This window comes from Trichosurus vulpecula, chromosome 2, assembly GCF_011100635.1.
Source record: "Trichosurus vulpecula isolate mTriVul1 chromosome 2, mTriVul1.pri, whole genome shotgun sequence".
Lineage (NCBI taxonomy): Eukaryota > Metazoa > Chordata > Mammalia > Diprotodontia > Phalangeridae > Trichosurus > Trichosurus vulpecula.
This window is the reverse complement of record NC_050574.1, coordinates 70,804,757-70,827,630: the sequence shown is the minus strand read 5'-3', so window position 1 is coordinate 70,827,630 and position 22,874 is coordinate 70,804,757. Positions and strand designations below refer to the sequence as shown.

The 22,874-nt window shown below is 42.8% G+C and overlaps 1 protein-coding gene across 1 annotated transcript; it reads left to right on the top strand.

The window, feature by feature from the left end:
* Positions 1 to 2,959: 2,959 nt before the first annotated feature.
* ZBTB8B (zinc finger and BTB domain containing 8B) lies at positions 2,960 to 22,542 on the top strand. The gene is made up of 4 exons (XM_036746660.1): positions 2,960 to 2,975; positions 4,494 to 5,501; positions 19,781 to 19,959; positions 22,232 to 22,542. The coding sequence occupies exons 2-4, from the start codon at positions 4,544 to 4,546 to the stop codon at positions 22,538 to 22,540; spliced, it is 1,446 nt and encodes a 481-aa protein (XP_036602555.1). The 5' UTR covers positions 2,960 to 2,975; positions 4,494 to 4,543; the 3' UTR covers positions 22,541 to 22,542.
* The last annotated feature ends 332 nt before the right edge of the window (positions 22,543 to 22,874 follow it).

Here is a 22,874-nt window from a genome sequence, read left to right as displayed (position 1 = left end):
TTAATTGGGGAGTGGATGAATAGATTATGGTACATAAACATGATGAAATACTATGGTGCTGCAAGAACTTACGAAGGGCATAGTTTTAGAGAAACCTGAGACTTCTATAAACTGAGTGAAAATGAAGCAGAACTAGAAGAACAATTATACAATGAAAGCGATATAGTAAAGCCAAATAACTGTGACAGACTTATAACTGTAATTAATACAATGACCAATCACAATTCCAGGGGACTCTTGATGAAGCAAGCTACCCAAGTGCCTCCAGATGACGGACTCAGTACAGAATGAAGTATACATATATATATATATATATATATATATATATATATATATATATATATATACACATATATTATATATATACGCAGAGATACACATATATAACAACACATATTATCTGTACATAGCTAGTCCTGGAATTTGTTTGGCTTGACTATACATTTGTAATGAGTTTTGTTTTTTGTTTTCTCAATGATGGCAGGGAGAAGTGGGAGGGAAAGAATTCGGAGCTGAGAATAAAATAAAATCAAATTTTTAAAAAAGAAGAAAATTTAGGTTCGATATAAGGAAAAACTTTCTAACAATTAGAGCTATCCTAAAGTGGACTGAGCTGCCACACATAGCAGTAGGTTCTTAATTATTAGGCATGTTTAAGCAAAGGCTGGATGACCATTTGTTAGGAATCTTATAGAGAGGATTCTTCCTTTTATAGGGGTTAGACTAGATTGTCTCCGAGATCCCTTCCAACTCTGAGATTAAATGATACTGACATCAGAGTGGGCTCAATGTCTGAAAAAGACTTGCTCAACATGCACACATACATATATATGTGCATGTATATGTATACATATACATATGTGTCTATGCTAGATTGGGGAAAGATAATGCCTGTGTCCTCTGTACTTAGGTTTGTTTCAGCACCCTTCTCCACTCATTTTCAAGAGAGGATGAATTTGAATTGAGAAACTAGAGGACCTCAAACTTGAGAGCCCTTGACTTTTTGCTTTTACATAGATGATGACCAGGTATAGTTTATTTACCAGAAATTAAACATAGAGCCACACAGACTTTGTAGGCCTAAGCTAGGGTCTCTAGTGAAGACCCAAGCCCCAGTGACTAAGAAATAGAGTTCAAACAAAATAAAGAATTAAACCTAAGGATACTACCTAGCTGGGAGTGGTACTGCTCTGTGTTTCATTGGGTTTGGAACCTTGGACAAGGAATCTTCTGGAAAATGGGTTTTTTCTAGGAAAGACTGACAAAAACAGGCAGATGATACTTCATGGTGGAAAAAATGAACAGTTGGAAAAGTTTTTTTTTCCCCAGGAAAGATGTCCGATGTTTCCTAGGCTGATGCTTGGGTAAGGCTAACTCCTTTCTAAAACAGCTGTTTAAAAGCTCAGGACTTTAAAATAATGTGGCAGGCCTCATTTTTCCTATGAAGAAGAGACACAGGAGCTAAGGGCTCCCTCCATCTGAAGCTACGAGCTAAAGGCAGAGAGAACAAGATGGCATACAATCTTGTGCCCATTGGAACTGTGCTGGCAGGGCAGTGGGATCAGGGGAACAATGCTGAACAGCAGCAGTAAGCATTGCCCAATGAAGACTTTGCATCTGGCACCAACTACCTGACTGGTGGGGAGCATGCACCAAGGTCAATGGGAAGTAAGTCTGGTGATAGTGCCAGATGACATGCATGGCCTTGCAGCTTTAGAGATGTGAGTTATCATACCTCCACATATGTGCCCTGCCCACACATTCTCTCCATGTCTGCTCCTCCATGTATTTCCTCTGTATGTGTCCCTCCATAGTCTCCTAAGTATGCATTTCTCTTTTCCTGTTCCTTACACATGCCCACTCTTCCCATTGATTGTGTATTTGTATATCCCAGGCTTATGAGGGAAATATTTTATTGATAAATGACTAATAAAGGTAAGCTCATTGGTGGGAGCTTGTGAGCAACAGATTTGTGTAGCTATAGATCCTCAGAGTACCTTAAGCCTGGGGTAGATGTGTCTGTGGGACAATTATGTGTGTTAGGTGGTGCCCCATGTACCGCATGTAATATTGTTTGTGTCAGCTTATGATCCCTTTACTAGACTGTGAGCTTCCTAAGGGAACTGAAAGAGGGGCTCCTATCTAAAATTTTTTCTATGCTCCCCCCCTCCAGCACTATGTACACAGCAGCTACTTAATTTCCATTCAATATTTAATACCCACTACACGAAAAGCACTGTACTAAACACTGGGAATATAAAGACAAAAAGGAAAAACGTTGCTTGTCCTCATGGAGCTTATGTTCTACTATGGCATGTATCTTCTACACCGAGAAGTAAATACTAGATAATTGGCTTAATATCTGTTGAATTGAATATGTACTCTCCCTTGTGGAATTGTGAGTTCTTGAAGGTTAGATTTTATTCTTCCTCTCCTTCACACAGATATACGCATAGGCGTTGAATGAAATTTTTTGAATTGGACAGAAGGCTGCTGTGTCCCGGTGGTGGGACGTGTACACTGTATTTATTTATAGGCCTGCTTGAATGAATATCTGTACTATCCAGCCGAAGATGAAGGCCAGTCACGTTGCAGGTCGTGCATGTGAAATACTGGGCATGGAGACACGGGAGCATCACTTCGTCCCTAGCCCTGATCCTTAACCTCACTGCATCCTGGGATTTGCAGTCCAGTCCTCGAACTTCTATCCCGAAAACGAACGTCCAAACCACAACTCCCAGCAGCCCTCTCGGCCAGGGCACCTTCAGAGCGCATCTTCTTCGCGGGAGGCCAAGAAAGGGACAGCGACCTAGGGGGGCCGACTGGCCAGAGGACCCGCCTCCCGGAGCCCAGCGGCGCAGCGTGATTGGCTGGAGCCTCAGCATGGTAGGGGGAGGAGAGGGAGCGCCGGTGGCTGGAGGGGGGCGTGTCTGCGCCTGCGGTTCGGTGGCGGCGCGGCCGGGGCAGGCTCTGAGGTGAGAGTTGGGGATGCTGGCGTGGGCCCCCTTTCTCGGGGCTGCGGGCGGGTTGCTCTGCGGAACATCGCGAGGGCTGGGGGTCGGGCTCTTATCCCCGCTTGTCTCCGCGCACGTCGCTGTGCCGTGCGCTGGGGCTGGGATTCGCCCCTCTCCTGCCCCCTGCGGGCGGGTCCGGCCTTGGCCGAGGCTGGCGCGGAGCCTGGGGACGAGGATGAGGATGGGGCTGGGGGATAGGAAGCTAGCGGAAAGCGCCGGTGCGCGTGCTGCCAGGGAACCCGGGGGCTGGGCGCAGGCACCTGTCCATTGACTCCCCTCCCTCCTATCCCACACAAGATCCTCTTAGTTGTACCAGCGTCTTTTGCACCGGGGTCTCTCTGCCTTGTCGAGCCGGAGTCCGGAAGCGCCACCAGTGCCTGGCTGTGACTTTGCGGGGTCGTCAGGAGGACCTGACCAGCCCAGCCCCATATGTAAACGGAGCCCTGTAGATAAAGCTGATCCTGAAGTGGTTGTACTCCTTACCCTGATGTACCCGCTACACCTTTGCACATCATGTAAAGGGTGGGTTTGGCATCTGGGCTTCCATGAATTTAGAATTGTGGGCTGGTCTATAGGATGTCTTCATACTCCTTATCCTATTCCTTTCCACGCCATGTAAAGGGTAGGTTTGGCTTCTGGGGCTTTATCCTTTTAACATGGTACCACAAATGGGGATGGGGGGAACTATAGTCATAGAGGAGGATTGAACTAGAAAGCGTATCTGCTTGCAGGGAACCAGTTTAATCCTCTCAGGCACCTAAACGTTTTACTTGAACCATTTTGGAATAACTGACATTTATATGTCTTTTGAACAGTATGAGAAGTAGCCTGTCTTATGGATAGAGAGCTGACCTTGGAGCCAGGACAACTTGGGTTCAAATGTCCCTTCTGACACATTTGACTGTGTGATCCTAGGCAAGTCAAGTCACTTAACCTCTTAGTGCTCTAGGCAGTTCTCTCAGTGCTAAATTGCAAAGAAGGTGTTGACTTGCATTGTGAAGGGAGTTTCCTTAGTGGGGAGTCCCTTACCCCAATGATATCATAAGTCCAGTCTCTATCCCCTATTTCTTTGCACAGTTTATATAATTGTTTTATCTGATTTTCTCAACTCTGGGAGCTTATTAGAAATTATTAGTTCTATTTTTCATGGATGAAGAAATAGATTCAGAAAGGTAAGTGATTTACTCAGGGTCATAAAGCTAGTAAATAATTCAGGATTCCAACCAAGTAGGGCTATTTCTGTTGCATGGCAGCACACAAGGAGACCATGGGGGCCTCAGAGGAGTCGTGGGGCTAGGTAGCCTGTCATTTGACTTCAGAGGTCCTTTCCAGTTCTAAAACAAGCTGTCTCTACAGAGTCTCTGGCCCTTTGAAATAAATGCTTTTTGCTGTACATTGAACCACAGGAGGAAATGATTGCATGAACAACTTTTATAAGATAGAGTAATTTTTCTGTCACCTTTTAAAAAATCTCGACAGGGATTACAGGCAGCTCCCTTAGCAGCAGCAAAACAACGGCTGTAGCAGAAATGGAGATGCAGTCTTATTATACGAAGCTCTTGGGAGAGCTGAATGAGCAACGCAAGAGGGACTTTTTCTGTGACTGCAGCATCATCGTGGAAGGCCGGATCTTCAAAGCCCATAGGAATATTCTCTTTGCCAACAGCGGATACTTCCGAGCTCTGCTGATCCACTATATCCAGGACAGTGGACGGCATAGCACGGCCTCTTTGGACATCGTTACTTCTGAAGCCTTCTCTACCATCCTGGATTTCCTCTATTCAGGGAAGTTGGATCTGTGTGGGGAGAATGTGATTGAGGTCATGTCAGCTGCAAGCTACCTACAGATGACAGATGTGGTGAACTTCTGCAAGACTTATATCCGCTCCTCACTTGATATCTGCCGGAAGATGGAGAAGGAAGCCGCGGCAGCTGTGGCTGCAGCTGTAGCTGCTCATCAGGCTGATGGTGGGAGTTCTGCATCTAGCCGGGAGATGACTTCCTGTGGTCCCAAAAGCCAGGGCCCCATCTTGGTGCCCTTGCCAGAACAAAGAGAAGAAGTTGGGGACTGCCCCCAAGATGCCCCTTGTGAGGATTGTACCAACTGTCACCCACTGGAGCTAGTGGTGAAAGGCCCCCTGGGTAGTGACTCTGTGGATGACTTCCCTTCTTTGCCCAAAGGGACAGAGCCCAAAGTGGAGTTTGACTCTGATGAAGTCGGAGTTGGTGACCGGCTGCAGCAATACTCAGCCCCATTGGCTCTGGAACCCATGGAGGGGGGTCTGCCTGGGAGTCAGGCTTTGGACCTGGCCTGTAATAATTATCACATGAAGCAATTTTTAGAGGCCCTCTTGCGCAACAATACAACCCAGAGCAAAGAGGATGCTGCCCACTTTTCTCGAGGTTTTGAGAGTAGACCAGAGGATGCAGGAGCGGCTGTGAGCTCTATGATGGACATCCCAAGTGACTGGTATGGAGAAGATGCAGGTGAGATCATCATCTACTTCTGAAAGTCTTTACCATCTGTACCTCTCATTTGGCACTTACCACACATAGCCATGTATTTGTCATCATCCACAAGCATTTACTGAGTGCCTGTGAGAGCCCTAGAATCATAGGTTCAACTTTATAAATATTCATTATGTGTCTGCTATGTGCAAGGCACTGTGGTAGGTACTGGGGATACAGAGATAAAAATGAAGGAGTCTTTACCCTCAAGGAGCTTACATTCTAGTAGGTAGAAGCAACATGCATACAGAGAAGTAAACATTAGGAGTGAGGGAAGTAACAGTTCAGAATTATTAAGAGTTGGAAGGTGCCTTAAAGATCATTTAGTTCAACCCTTTCATTTGACAGATGAGGAAAGTAAATTGAGACTTAGTGGGGAGGTGTGACTTACTTTAAGGTCACTGAGTTAGTGCTAAAGCTGAGACCAGAAGCTAAAGTTGCCAGACTGTTAATCCTGAGCTTTCAGAACTGCACCACATTAGCTCCATCTTTTCCAGGAGCATTTGCTTACATACCTTCCATATTATTCTTTTTAAAAAAAGTTTTTTTATTTATTTCATTAGATATTTCCCAATTGAATGTAAAAAAAAATTTTTAACAATCATTCTAAAAAAATTTGAGTTCTAAATTCTCTTTCTTCCTCCCGCTCCTTCCCCTTCCTTGAGAAGGCAAGCAGTTTGATATTGATTATACATGTAAAGTCATGCAAAGCATATTTCCATATTAGCCACGTTACAAAAGAAAACACAAAATAAAACAATAAAAATAAAGTATAAAAAAAAAAGTAAGTTTCAATCTGCATTCAGAGTTCATCAGTTTTCTCTCTGGAGGTGTACAGCATTTTTCATCACAAGCCCTTTGGAATTGTCTTGGATCATTGTCTTGATCAGAACAGCTAAGCCACAGTTGATCATACTCACACTACCGCCTTTACTGTGTACAATTTTCTCTGGGTTCTGCTTACTTCTCTTTGCATCAGTTTCTATCATGGTTTTTCTGAAACCATCCTGCTCATCATTTCTTATAGTACAATAGTATCCCATCATAATCATATGCTACAACTTGTTCATCCATTCCCCAGTTAATGGGCATCCCCTTGATTTCCAATTCTTTGCCACCACCTTATTCTTGCTACCCATTGGGTCTACTGCAGTAACCTCCAAACAGGTAAGATTCTCTGTGCACTCCACTTCATCCTTCACATACTGCCAGATGTATCTTACTTATGCATTGATCAGCTGATAAGATCATTGAACCATTATACATCTAAAGCCAGGAGAAATCTTAGAGGTCATTTCGTCCAACCCCTTCACGTTACAATCATTCAATCAATAAACACTAAGTGCCTACTGTGTGCCAGGCACTATGCTAAGCACTGGGGCTATAAAAAGACAGTCCTTACTTTCAAAAAGCTTACAATCTACTGGGGGAGACAACATGCAAACAAATACATACAAAGCAAGCTATATACAGGATGAATAGGAAATGATTAACAGAGGGCACCAGAATTAAATGGGGTTGGAAGAGGCTTTCTGTAAAATGTGGAATTTTAGTTGGGACTTAAAGTCAATAGTTGGAGTGGAGGAAAGAGAGCATTTTGGGCAAGAGAGACAACTAGAAAAAATGCCTAGAGGCAACAGATGGGGTGCCTTGTTCATGGAACAGCCAGGATGCCAGTGTCACTAGATCAAAGAGAATATTTCAGGGTGTGATGTGTAAGAAGACTGGAAAGGCGTGAGGAGGCTAGGTTATAAAGGACTTTGAATGCCAAATAGAGCACTTTGTATTTGATCCTGGAGGCGATACGAAGCCACTGAAGTTTATTGAGTGGTGTATGTGTATGTGTGTGTGTGTGAGTGTGTGTGTGTGTGTGTGTGTATGTGTATCTTCTCACCACAGCTAGATTATGCCTTCCATAAGAGCAGGGACTATGTCCTATGCCTGTCTAGCAGGCAACAGTCAAAGGTAGTTGGTTGATTGATGGTTCTCCCCACTTGAGGAAATTTCCGAATTATGCTATTTGGCATTAAGGTCATAACATGTCATTTAGTGGGGTTGCAAACACATCTGATGTGACATTTGCAAAGTTTGTCAGGTCATTTCCTGTGAGTGCAAGAGAGGTGGGTGAGCACTGCCTCACTGAGAAAGGGGAGGGGGAAGGGGGGAGATGGAGAGGGAGAGGGAGAGAGAGATTATTGGGCGTGTACTTTAGTGACTGAATGGAGGAAGATGGATTGGAATGGAGAGAGACTAGAGGCAGGTAGGCCCAGCAGCAGGTGGTGATGAGGGCCTGCACTAGAGGGGTGACTACGTCAGAGAAGAGAAGGAGGAGTATTTCAGAGATGTTGCAGGGATGAAATTGACAGGACTTAGCAACAGCTCGGATATGGGGGTGTTTAAGAGAACGAGGAGTCCAGGATGACTTCTAGGTTGTGAGCCTGAGGGCCTGGGAAAATGGTATTACCTCCTACAGTAATAGGAAAGTTGGGGAAGGGGATTGGGGGAAAGAAGTTTCATTTGGTGCATATCGAGTTTAAGATGTCCACTGAACATTCAGTTCAAGGTGTCTGAAAGGCAGTTGGAAATACAAAGTTAGATGTCAGCAGAAAGGCTGGGGCAGGATAGGTAGATTTGAGAATCATCAGTATAGACATGGTAGTTAAATCCAAAAAACATGGAATGCATCACAAATATGCATGTCATAACTCAGTGTTTGATAAATTAGAAAACATAATTTACCTAGGGAAAAACTTCCTATTTGTTAAAAACTGTTGAGAAAACCAGAAAGCATTCTGGCAGAAATTGAGCTAAGACCAACATTTCATACCACACTGCACAATACATTCTAAATGGATACATGACCTCAATATTAAAGACCATAGTATACAAAAAATTAAAAGATAAACAGATCATCTACCGCTCATAGCTGTGGGTAGGAGATATATTCTAACCATACAAGAAAGAGACAGAGGCAATTACAAAAGATAAAATGATAGCTTTGATTATTTGAAACTGAAAAGCTTCTGCAAAGATAAAATTTAGGATAAGAAGGGAAGTGGTCAAATGGAAAAAAAATCAAATTTTTCTGATAAGGGTTTGGTATCTAAGATATCTAAACAATGAATAACCATACAAATACACATATACACATACATACATGACTAATAGCGATTCTCCAGTAGATAAATGGTCAAAGGATATGAACAGTTTTCAAAAGAAGAACTTCAAAGAATTCACAACCACATGAAAAAATTTTCCGAGTCACTAACAATAAAAGAAATGCAAATCAAAACAACCCTGAGGTTTAATGACAAAAAATACAAGAGTTTGATGTTGGAGTGATTGTGGAAAGATAAATGCACTAATACATTGTTGGTGGAGCTGTGAAATGGTATAACCATTTTGGAAAGCAATTTGAATTATGCAAATAAAGTGACTAAAATGAAAAAAAAAAAGATCCTGTTGTGGCTCTCTATTTAGCATTCATAGGTTTATAGATTTAGAGCTAGCAGGGACCTGAGATAGCACCTTAGACAGACATCTAGCTGGACCCCCTCATTTCATAGATGAGGAAACTGAGGTCCAAAGTGGTTAGGTGACTTGCTCAAGGTCATGCATGTGGTAAGTGACAGAAGCAAAATTTGAACTCATGTTCTCTGACTTGAAAGCCAGGGTTCTTTTCACCCTACTATGTGCCATCCTATTTCTCTGGGTTTATGTCATATTATTTTCCTCTCTGTATGTTACAGCCCAGCCAAACTGTGCTGCTTATTCATGTCTGTCACTTTCTGTGCTTTCTCTCCCTGTGCCTTTGCTCATGTGGTTTCCTATGCTGAGAATGACCTGCTATTGCACCTCACTCTTTGAAATCCTACCTGTCTTTTAAAGCCCAACTCAGATTCTTGCATCTTAGTGAAGCCTCTCTTGATATCCTCCATCTGCTGATTAATAGTGAGCTTTTCCTCCTCAGACCTCACATGATACTTTATACATACTCTCTCAGGGTTTGTCCTTAATTTGTGTGTTTTCCACCAAATTTCTTCTCTGAGGATTCACTGAGGCGTGGAGGTGACCTTGGATTAACAAAGACTGTGCTAACCAGAGCACAAGCTCTGGCTGGCTCCACATTCACAGCTGGGAAGGCTTTGATTAGGGGCTGGATCATGCGCTATGACTTTATTTGAGGACCAGCCTAGATAATGTGACAACAGCCCATCCCCAAATGGTTAGCCTCCAGGTAAAAGGTCTTTTTTCAGCCATGGCCTATCCACCAAGTTTGTAATAAGTAATAATGCAAAGAGTACCCATACCCAGTGAAATCACAGATCCATCAAGTATCTCTGGGGTGTTCGTGATGTATCAAGTTCTCCATTAGACTCTAAGATCCATGAAGGCAAGGACTGTGCCTTATTAGAACTCTGTACATTCCCCAGGGTCTACATGGAATGCTTCACACAGCAATTGCTGCAGAAATGTTTGTTGAACTGAATTATTGAGTCAATATGGCACTCTCTTCACATGCTCAGATCTTATCATCACAGCCAGATTATGCCCTCCATAAGAGCAGGGACTATGTCCTATGCCTGTCTAGCAGGCAACAGTAAAAGGTGGTTAGTTGGTTGATTGATGGTTCTCCCCACTTGAGGGAATTTCTGAATTCTGCTAATTGGCTTTAAGGTCATAACTTATGTCACTTAGTGGGGTTGCAAACATTTCTGATGTGACATTTGCAAAGTTTGTCAGGTCATTTCCTGTGAGTGCAGGAGAGGTGGATGAGCACTGCTTCCCCACTGTTAAAGGTGTGGCTAAAGATTTCGAGTTAGAAGAGACCTTTGGCATCATCCATTCCAAACCTTCATTTTCTTATGGATAGAGAGAATAAGATCCAGAGAAGGGAACGTACTTTTCCAAGGTCACACTCCAAGTTAGCAGTGGCATTAGGTTTTGAGCACTGGTCTCCTTGACCGCTAGTCCGATGTTCTACCCATTGCACAAGGTTGGATTTGATCCAGCATTGAGTCATTTGAATAGTGGAGTCCCTATGGTCTTCCATCCTTTAGGCCAAGAACTAAATGAAACCCATTTCTGAGTTAGTGAAGACAGTATAGAGAAGGTACGCTACACAGGAGGGCTTACTTATTATGGCACTGAAAAAAGGGCAGCCTGGCGTAGTGGTTACAGAATCAGCTTTGAAGCCAGAACACCTGGATTCAGGTCGTATCACTTAACCTCTTAGTAGTCCAGAAAACTGTCCATGGCCGTAAGTTGCAGAAAAGGTGCCAACCTATATTGGTAGAAGGAGTTTCCTCACTTGGGAATTTCCTGTCCTGATGAAATCACAGGTCTAGTTCCTAGTTCCTACTGAAGGAAGAGCACCATGATATTGAGCAAAGCTGGACCTACTGATCATTTAGTCTAAGGGTTCATGGAACCTCAAAGTCCATGGGTGGATTTTAAGGGGAGGGGTGGTCTATGAACTTAGATGGGAAACAATTCACATCTTTATTTCAAGATAATTGATTTCCTTTGTAATTCCAAGGGTTTTTTCTGTTTCTTTTTTTGTTACATTTAAGATGATTCTGAGGAGTGTGTAGGCTTCAATGGCCTGCCAAAGGGATCCAAGTTTAGAACCGCTGATTTTAGTCCAGCCTCTTCATTTTGCAGATGAGGAAACTGAGGTCTAGAGAAGAGTCCTTAATTTAGCCAAGGTCCCACTATTAGTAAGTGGCAGAACCAGCATTTGAACCCTCAAGTCCTTTTTCTACTCCCTCCTCCACATTCTCAGTTTCAACCCTTCTCTTGGTCATCAGTGAGCCTGGAGTCACCAGCAATCTTGGGGCATTAGAAAGGAAGTGACTGTACTGAGCAGAAATATAATGTGTGAATTTGCCCAACTGGTCATCTGTCATCATTTTTAAAAAGCCAAGGCAGCTGAACCAGGGGACTGAAGGTGACAGCCACAGGCCATATCCTGAAACCTACACTAGCCTTTCTTCTCTGAGGTTACCTGTGGGCAGCAGATCAAAGCAGGGAGATTCACAGATTAGCTCTGTGTTTGAGGTTGGTCCAGAATCATTTAAGGAAAGAATGCATCGTCCCTTGAGGGCAAAAAGTGCTAGGCTAGCCTTGCTTGTATTTGTATTATTGCCTTTGCTTAGGACTTTACCTGGCACATACAGTGCTTAATAAATGCTTCATCCTTCTCTCTAGCTGTGTGATCCTGGATATGTCACTTAACCTTATTTTAACATCAGTTTCCTTATCTATAAAATGGGGATAATACTATAGCTGACCTCATAGGATTATTGTGAGGATTAAGTGAGATGACATATGTAAAGCACTTTGCAAACTTTAAAGTGATATATAAATGGTAGTTTTTAGTAAGTACTCAAGGCAGATCTCCTGGTTATCAGTCCAGTATTCTTTCTACTGTACCACACTTCCTCTCATGACTGAGGGTCGTAGCTTCTGGGGTATAAGTGTTACTGGTATGTAGCATAAGGGAAAGAACCTTGAATTATTTGGCTTCTAATTCTGGCTCTATCACTAATTTGCTCTGTGAACCTGGGAAAGTAGTAAACATAAGGTATTCTAGACTAAATTGACAACTGTGTTATTCTTATGTCACTGAACCCATGTGGCATTCTTCCAAGAATTCTGTTTGTTTTCTTTTTTTTTTGGGAGGGGGGAAGGCAGGACAATTGGGGTTAAGTGACTTGCCCAAGGTCACACAGACAGTAAGTGTGTCAAGTGTCTGAGGCCAAATTTGAATTCGGGACCTCCTGACTCCAGGGCCGGTGCTCTATTCACTGAGCCACCTAGCTGCCCCTTATCCAAGAATTCTGAAGAAACTCAAAGGGCAGATTTGGGCTATGTCAGTTATTACATTCATTGGAAAACTACCAAAAGGTTGGGACATTGCCAATGGCAAGGGATACAGAGGAGAAACACTGATTTGGAATGAAGATAGCTAGATAAGAAGGTGGTATCTGAAAATGGGATTCAGACTTCTGGACTATGGCTTAAATTCTAGGAATGATAGACTCCTTCCTGACCCTGGGTGGAATACGCCTAACAAAGGATGGTAAGATTGTATTTGCCTGAAGTCTTGCAAATCTAATCAAAAGCTCTTTAAAACTAGGGGAAGGAGGAAACTGCCTGTGTATATCTACCAAGCTAGAGAGTAACTACAATGAAGGAATACCAATAACAGTTGAGACAGTCAGAACTTAACAGCATAAAAAATCAAAGAAAAGAGCCAGTAATAAAAGCCATGGCTTCCAATATGTAAACAGCAATGTCCAAAATTTAACCACTGAGTAAGAGGAGCTAAAGCTTATAATGTGGGGAGCCAAATTTAACCTCAAAATTAGTTGTGTCACATTAGTGTGGTCAAATCCATTTTTGGAGTACAGCTCTAGATGGGCACACGATTCAGAAGACAGGACAGACTTTGCAGATGCTGCTGTTGGAAGCCAAACTTTGTTTGTCCCACTGGACACTGATCCACACCACCATTGCCCCATCAGTGTTCCCAACCCAGAAATCCATGTCCTGGGCCAACCTCATTGTGTAGTTCAACTTCTCAGTTGATAATGAGCCCCTGGGCAGAGTTACTTTCTAGCTCTTTGCAGATAAGTTTCTAAAGATGGAAAATTTTCATTCTCTGAGCACTGAAGAAACGAAATTTTGTTACAAGGGACTCTGATTTTCCTGAAGCACAGTGGTCTTGGCACCTTGTCCATGGCAAATGCTGGGCCCAACACAAATGGCTCCTATTTGTGGAAGCTATGGAGTGCTTTAGATCCAAGGATGGCAAGACCAGCAAGAAGGTCATCACTGCTAATAGAAGACACATCTCATAGATTTTAAAATTTTGTCTTAACTGCCAAACTATGCTTTTCCTGTACTTAGGGAAAGCACTTCTCCCCCCACACCCATTTGCTCTCAAGCCCGACAATCCTTATGCTCTTGCTTGCTACAGATCCCTTTGGATTCCATTTACCTCTTCTTTCTACAAATCTGATTAGACTACAAGTTCATGTTACGATAAATAAAAACCACAGTATTAAAAATCTTAAAGAAATAGGTAGAAGAGGTGGGCTAGCATTATATAGTAAGAAGTTGTACTCATATGAGCCAATATAGGAATCTGAGGGAGGAACCATTTGGGTAAAGGCCAGTGGAGGAAAAACAGAAGTAATTTTGCCTTTGGAATATACTACGGACCAGTCAGTCAATAAGCATTTATTAAGCACATTAATGCACCACTTACGTGTTCATGAACTCTAATTCCCTTATTTGATCATAATCTTTTGGCATTACACCTCTCCCTCTGCCTTTCAATACCAAGCCCTGTTCTTTGTCTACTCCATATCATGATCTCCAGTCCCTTGACCCTCAGTCCTCTCAATTAGCCACCATCCCCCCACCCCCACCCCACATTAGCTAAACTTTCCTTTTCCTACTTGACCCCTTGGTGAATAAGTTCTCTTCTTGAGTTTCTTGACCCCTCATATCACTAATAGTGCCCTGCTAAAACCCCAGCCTTGTATCACTCCCATCATCTCATGCTACCTTTGCCTCCACACCTGCTGTTGTACAAAGGTGGAGAAAATTCTGAAATCCTGCTGACTGGGTCCACTACAAATTTGTTACATAATTTCAGCTGGGCCCTCACTGCTGCTAGGCAATCCTTTTACACCTCCATAATAAACACACTCTACCACTCACAAAGGCAGTTCCTCCAAACCTTTTCATAACTTCTTAAACCTCCCATGTCTCCCCCTCCCCCCACTTTCTTGGCTGAGAGCCTTGTCTTTCATATTTTACTGAAAAAAAAATTGAAGCTATTTGCCATGAATTCCCTCCTTATCTCATATCATTGAGATGCCCTCTGCCACTGTCTCTTTTACTTCTGTCTTACATGATAAGGTGGTCCTCCTTGCCAAGGCAAACTCATCTACATGCACAATTCCATTCCATCTCATCTTCTTCAGCAGATTGTCCCCTCTATTGTCTCCACTTGTTCACTTATCTTCAATTTCTACCTGTCTAGTGGTTGATTCACTGCTGCCTGCAAACATGCACATGTCTCCTCCCTCTTCAAAAAATCCTCATTTGAACCACCCATCCCCACTAGCTATGGTCCCATATCTCTCCTCCCTTTTGTGGCTAAACCCCTTGAGAAAGCTGTCTACTATAGGTGCCTCAGACTTCCTTTCCTCCTACTCTTCTTAACTCTCTATGGTCTATTTAACTGAAATTGCTCTCTCCAAAATTAACAATGATCTTTAAATTGCCCATTCTAATGGCCTTTTCTCTAGCCTTATTCTTCTTGACCTCTGACACCCTCTTCTCTCTAGATTTTTAGAACATTGCTTTCTTCTGCTTTTCATCCTACCTATCTGATTCTCTTGTCTCTTTTGCTGGATCTTCATCTGGATCATGCAGGATAACTGTGGTTTTCCCCCAGAGCTATGTCTTGGGTCCTCTTCCCTTTTCCCTCTGGACTGTTTCTCTTGGATCAGTTCCTATGGATACAAGTGGCCATCTCTCAACTGATGGTTTTCAAATATACCCTAACCTCTCTGTTGATGCCTAGTCTTACATCTCGAGCTGCCTATTAGACATCCCAAATTAGATGTTCGACATCATAAACTCAATATGTCTAAAACTGAACTCATCATCTTTCTTTTTTCTTGATTTAATTTTCAATTACAAATTCTGTCCTCCTACCCATTGAGAAAGCAAGAAAAACAAAGCCCATTACAGTATGAATTCATGCAAAAGAAATTCCTGCATTAGCCATGCCTCATCCCTGCAAAAAAAATAAGGAAAAAATATGCTTCAATCTGCACAATGAGTCTCTCCATCAGTTCTCTGTCGGTAGGTGGGTAGCATGTTTCATTAGAATTGTGGTCAATCATTGTGTTACGAAGTCTTGAGCTCATCTTTCCCCTCCAAATCCTTCCCTCTTCCAAACTTCTCTGTTATTTTCGAGGGTGCCAGCATCCTCCCAGTCACCTAGGTCCCCAACCTAGGAGTCATCTTGGACTCCTCACAATCTTCCGTCCCTCACCCCATATCTAATCTGTTTCAAAGACCTGTCCATTTCACCTTTGAAACATCTTTCAAATATACTCACTTCTCTCCTTTGATACTGCTACCTCCTTGGGGTAGGTCTTCATTACTTCACACCTAGATTACTGCAGTATCCTGCTGAGGGGTCTTGCCTGTCTCAAGTCTCTCCCAACTCCAGTCCACTCAGTTATCAAAGTGAGTTTCCTAAGATGCAGGTCTGACTATATCACCCTCCTACTGGTCAAACTCTAGTGACTCCCTATCACCTCCAGGATCAAATATAAAATCCTTTGCTTGGCATTCAAAGCTTTTGATAACCAACCCTTTCCCCCCCACCCCTTTCCCATCTTTTTTATACTTTATTCCCTGCCCTTCTCCCCCTCCACAAGCATTCTGCCATTCATTGACACTGGATTCCTTGCTGTTCCTCAAACAAGACACTCCATTTTCACTGGCTGTCCTCCATGCATGAAATGCCTTCCCTCCTCATCTATATCTACTGGCTTCCTTCGATTTCTTCATGTTCCAACTAAAATCCCACCTTCTGCAAAAATCCTTTCCCTTCCCTCTGCTGATTATTTCTTATTTATCCTGTATATAGCTTGCTTGTACATAATTTTTTACATGTTTCCCTCATTAGATTTTTAATTCTTCGGGGGCAAGGACTGTACTTAGCCTTTCTTTTTTACCCCCAGTGCTTAGCATAGTGCCTACCATATAATAGATGTCAATAAACAATAAACATTAACCACCTACTACCATTCACACCTTCCTGAAGCAATCTGTTCCACTTTTGCAAAGCTCTAATTGTTAAGAATTTTTCACTTATATCAAGCCTCACCCATGCTACTTCACCCGTTGCTGCTGGTTCTGTCCTTTGCAACCAAGTAGAACAAGTTTAATCCATTTTCTTAGTAAGATCTTGTCAAATAAATAAAAACACCTCTCACTTCCTCCCAAGTCTTCTCAGTCAGCCAATAAACATTTATTAAATACCTACTATGAGAACCAAGAAAGAGTAGTATCCTGAAAGCCTAAAGAGCAGAAGGTATCAAGAAGAAGAGGGTGATCATCAGTGCCAGAGGCTGCAGTGAGGTCAAGAGGGGTGAGGACAGAAAAAAGGCCATTAGATTGGGCAATTTAAACATCACTGATTACTTTGAAGAGAATAATTTCAGTTGAACGATGAGGTCAGAAGCCAGACCATAGAGAATTAAGAAGAGTAGAAGGAAAGGAAGTGGAGGCACCTATTGTAGACAGCCTTCTCAAGGGGTTTAGCCACAAAAGGGTGGAGAGATAGTGGACAATAGCTAGTGGGGATGGATGGTTCACACGAGGGTTTTTGAGGGGGGAAGAGACATGTGCATGTTTGCAGGCAGCAGTGAATCAACCACTAGACAGGGAGAGACTGAAGGTAAGTGAAAGAATGGAGACAATAGAGGGGGCAATCTGCTGGAGATGATGGGATGGAATGGAATTGTGCATGTAGACGACTTTGCCTTGGCAAGCAGAAGGAGCACCTCATCATGTGAGAGCAGTGAAGGAGAAGACAGTGGCGGAAGGTACCAAGGTATTGGGGTGATGCAAGCTGAGGAAGATGATAATATTATTTATAATATTATTATAATATATATAATATTATAATAATATTATTATTATAATAAAGAAGAGGGAGCTCTCAGTGAAGGGCCACAATTTTTTCACTGAAACATGACGAAGTGTTCTCAGCTGAGGGAGTGGGAAGGGAGAGCCATGGGAGTTTGAGGGGGGATAAAAAATGTTTAGAAGACTGCTGTGGAGAGTGGGAGATTCAGTTAATTAGGGAGAGGTAAAAGGATCATCTTGCTGCAGTGAGGGCCCAGTTTATAGAGCCTTCATCACAGTGTGATGCCCAGAGCTGAACACAGTCCTCCAGAAGTCATGTGACCTGAGCTGAGCCCAGCAGAGTTGAGCAGAACTCTCCTCCTATTCAAGATCTTATGTGCCCTTTTGTGTAGCAAAGGTCAAGTTAGCTTTTTGGACTTTCATTTCATCCTGTGGACTAGTAATGAATTTGCAGTTCATTAAAACTCCTATGTCTTGTTTGGATGAGCTGCTATTTGGCCATGCCTCTCCAGCTTTTAGCCTGTGAAGCTTTTATTTTAACCCAAATATAAGATTATATATATGTATATATATTTATTAAGTTTTACCATATTTACTTCCTGACCCATTAAAATCTTTTTAGATCCTAATTCTTGTATCTAATGTATAGTCAGAGAATATGATGTATACATAGACAATTATAATATACAGGAATTTAGCTGGGACCATGGCACACTGGAAAGAGAAGTAAATGTGGTGTCAGAAGATATGCCCGAATCCCAGTTCTTTCACTTGCTACCTTTGTGTCCTTCCTCATGTATAAATTGAGGGAGTTAGATTAGATAATGTAACTCTAAAATCATATGTTCCTAAGTACATTAAGAATATGAAATGAATTGCTGTAATGGGGTCCATAGCTCATATTTCTATATCACTTCAAAGTTTACAATGTATTTTCCTTACAACAATCTTTGGAGGTTAGTTATAAGTATTATTATCTCATGTTACTTATGAAGAAACTGAGGCCCAGGGAGATTATATGACTTGCCTATGGTAACACAGCTAGTCTGTGTCAACTAGTCAGAGGCTAGTTTTGAACCCAGGTCTTCCTGATTCAGTCTAGTGCTTTTCCTGCTACACCACCCCTGGACTGGGTATTCTGACATTACCACATCCATGTCTGTTCTCAAGTCGATCTAGAAACAGTATAGTAAAGTGATGTTTCATATTCAATTTGTAGAAATTGTAGAAACTAGAATATCCTTTAAATAAATTAGGTTTACATAGAAGTATATGCTAGAGACCATATGGTCTGACCAAAACATTCTTCTTGCTGTTCCTGCCTCATGGTACTTCATCTCTCATATCCATGCCTTTGTATTTACCATCCCCCCATGCCTGGAATGCTCTCCCTCCTCACTTCTACCTCCTAGAATCCCTTCCTTCCTTTAAAGACTCAACTTGAGCACTACTTTCTACCTGCAGCCTTTCCCAGTCTTCCCAACTGCTGATGTCCTGTCCTCAAACTACCCTGGATTTATTCTATCTATCTATCTATCTATCTATCTATCTATCTACCTACACTTTGTCTCCCTTTTTATATCTAAGCTTCTTGAGAGCGGAGACTGTTTCATTTTTGTTTTTGAATCCTTAGCACTAAGCAAGATGCTTGGCACATTATTAACTTAATAAGTGCCTGTTGATTTATTGATCAGCTGTGGATAAATCAATTCCTCATAATTGTATCTCAGTTTCCTTATCTGTAAAATGAAGGATTGGCCTACATGATCTCAGCTTCCTTTGAGGTATAAAGGGGAAAAGGGAAGAGAATAAACATTTACTAAGCACCTACTACATGCCAGGTGCTGTACTAAGCGCTTTACAAATGTTACCTCGTTTGAGCCTCACAACAACCCTGGGAGGTAGGTGCTAATATTATCTCCATTTTACAGTTGAGGAAACTGAGGCAGTCAGAGGTGGACAGAATTGCCCAGGATCATACAGCTAGTAAGTGACTGAGGCAGGATTTGAATCGACTCCCAGTTCAGTGCTTTACCCACTGTGCCACCTGGCTACCTAGGAAGGAAGGAAGGAAGGAGGGAAATAAATGTTTATCAAGCACCTGCTAAGTGCCAGGCACCATGCTAAGTACTTTACCAATCAGGTTTATGAAATGATGGAATTCCTATTTTCTTGCCTATGGTGACCTGCCTTCAGTAAGCTACTGAAACTCCCTGAACCTATTTCCTCATTTGTAGAATGGGGACAATAATACTTGAGATTTTGAGCTGGAAGGGACTTTAAAGGTCACTAAGTCCCATCTGTCCATTTTACTGATGAAGAAAAAGTGAAGTGACTTATATAAGGTCACACCTATCCTAAGTGGCAGAGCTGGAATTATACTGGCTACCCCCCAAGGCTGGCATGAAGAAAGTCCTTTAGAGAGGGCAGAGGGCTACAGAAGCATGAGCTGTGACTAATTGTTACATCTACAATTCCCAGCCCTAGACTGGTGCATCTGTGATAATCTAACTGTCTGCTGCTTCTACTTATATTATAGAGCAGCTTAAAGAATTCATTTGCTTTTCAAGGTGACGTGCTGGTGGTTCCCATCAAACTCCACAAGTGCCCTTTCTGCCCATACACAGCCAAGCAGAAGGGCATCCTCAAACGGCACATCCGTTCCCATACCGGTGAGAGACCCTACCCCTGCGACACCTGTGGCAAGAGGTTCACCCGACAGGAGCACCTGCGGAGCCACGCCCTGAGTGTGAGTCTAGGAGTGCCCCTCCTTCCTGTGGGCATGGATAGGCCCAGGGTTATCGGGTATAGGGCAGCAACATTCTGGGTGTTGCCTCTGGGGCCCCCTCAGTTGTGTAAGACTGTTTGACAGCTAGCTACCCTAGGTTGAGGAACACTTTTTAGGAGGAAATTGATGAGATGGCAAAGCACATAATAAGTGCTTAGTTAATGCTTCTTGACTTGACAAGATAAAGCTAGAGGTTGTCTAGAGCAGGGCTTCTTAAACTTTTTCCACTCACCACCCCTTCAGCGCTTCTTAAACTGTGGGTCCTCCATATGGGGTTGCAACCCCCAGTTTAAGAAGCGCTGTAAGAGGTAGGGAGACTGAGATGGCGAAGGAACTGGACATACTCTTCTGTGAGGATTGGATGAGATAACTAGAGACATAATTTAACCTGAGAAGATTGAGAGGGGGCATGGTAGCTACCTTTAAATATATTGGCTTGATTGGCCAGTTATTGGGAATATTGTAGAGGAGATTCCTACCTCTGGCAGGGATTGGCCTGCATGCCCTTCTCACCCTGAGAGTCTGTGGTTCTTCCGTCTTTTTTTCTCTTGACTCTCAGCTCATCTCATAAGTCCCCCAGCTTATTAAATATAGATCCTATTCCTTAATAAGTTTAAAATGCAGATTCTGATAGAATTTGGGTAGGGATGACTTTCACCTTAAAGATCATAGGATAGTAGATCTGGAGCTAGAAGGGACCTCAGAGGTCATCTATTTAACCCCTTCATTTTACAGATGAAGAAGCTGAGGCACAGAGAAGCTAAATGATTTGCCCAACATCACATAATAAGAATCAGAGGCAGGATAGTAAGTCCTTAGCTTAGCATAGTGCCTGAGACATACTAAGTCCTTAATAAATGCTTGTTGACTTGACTCCTGTTCCCAGCATCCCAACACTATGATGTCAGAGCCCCAGCCCACACTTGAACTGGGGGAGAAGGAGGCTTGGGGGTGAAGGGATAACATAAAGGAAGGGGACTCCCTAACTTAGCTCAAATAGGAGAGTTCCCTCAATAGAAGCAGGACAGAGCATGTTTGTGGTCCAGGAAAGGTTGAGAATTACACTTCATAACTCTTCTCCCTCCCAATGTCCTTCTATGTGTTGCTGTCAACTGGTGGTTTTGATCCTTCATTGTAACTTAACTTGTCAAAAAATAAATTCCCAAAGGACACAGCTAAATTTTCTGACAATAACATCATCACTAACCACAGGACAGCATGATGTAGTAGAGAGAAATTTCCTCAGAGGCAGGAAGACTTGGGTTCACACCTTACCTCTGACACATCCTGGCTGCATGACCCTGAGCAAATCACAACCTTTCAGTGCTCCAGACAACTCTCTAAGAAAATTGCAGAGAAGGGACCAATCCACATTGGTGGAGAGAGTTTCATTATCTGGGAGTTCTCTGGAGTAGTGAAACCACAGGTCCAGTCTCTATCCTAATAATAGTGATAACAATAGTTCGTGGTATCTCATTTGTTCCTCATACTAACCTGGGGATGTAGGTGCTATTATCATCCCTATTTTACAAATGAGGAAACTGAGGCTGAGAAAGGTTAAGTGAGTTGTCCAGGGTCTGAGGTGGGATTTGAACTCAGGTCTTCCTGGTTGTAAGTCTAGTGCTTTCTACCACACAGCCTCTCCAATCACAATATTTATGGATCTATTAAACGGAATGTTAAAGCTCCTCTTCCTCCTCCCCCTCCTCTTCCTCCTCCTCACGACTGTGCCTCTTGTTTCAGCTCCTCCATCTGTATGATGTTTCAATAAGATCAGAATTCTCATTGGTGACCTGGCAAAGTGGAGCCTATGCCAGTGGAGCCTAAGATTTGACAAGTTCCAGTAATCTAAAAATGCTGATTAATAACAACAGAATGCTAATAGCTGACGTATATATGATGCTTTAAATGTCACAAAGCATTTTCTAGATGGGCCCAGTCTGTCTGTTTCTGAAGGTAAGCCTAGATAGGTGTGGAGAGGCTCACTTCCAGAAGGCTGGCCATCATTCAAAAAGGCTGTCCACCAAGACACATGCTAGGAGCTGGGGTAGAGCTGACCACAACCGCAGCACCGTGGCTCCTTTTGAAGTACTGAGGTCAGAATATGAAGCTTTTCTCGTGCCCTTTTCATTATACCTCGGGGAGCTACTTTCCTTTGTCCTTGCCACTCTCCAACCCTTCACCACTGAGCTCATTCAGTGTCTTCACCAGGAAATCCTGTTCCTTGTTTTAGGTCCATCGCTCCAATCGACCAATCATTTGCAAGGGTTGCCGGAGAACCTTCACAAGCAGCCTATCCCAGGGGCTGCGGAGGTTTGGTTTATGTGACAGCTGTACATGTATTACGAATCCACAAGATGACCCTGTACCCATCAACCTGAACCAGATGGAGGCATCCTCTGAGGGTCAGGAGAAGGGTGATACAGGCAACGACTGGCCAATATATGTGGAGTCTGGTGAAGAAAATGATCCCACTGGAGATGATTCTGATGACAAGCAACAACTGCATCGAAGCCTTCTGGACCGGGAGGCACTGATGTAGCAATAAATGGGGAGAAGGAGGATTCTTAATGCCCCCCCCCCCCCATGACTGGTCATTCTATGGTTCAAAACCATCCATGGACTCAGTTTTATGGAACCCTAAGAGGATTTTTTTAAAGAAAACAATGACTACTTTTACATATTTGATAGAACACAAGGCAGGGATTGGCTTTTGTGATTCTGTAATGTTTTTTCACTTTTCAGTGCTGTGCACTCTAATTTTGAGGTACTTCTATCAGCCAAATTCTCCTTCTGGTCAGTCTGTGGCTGTGTTTTTCAGCTCTCTTTTCTCACTGCTGTGGGTTCGAATCCTGACTAGGAGGGAAAGTGGTTCT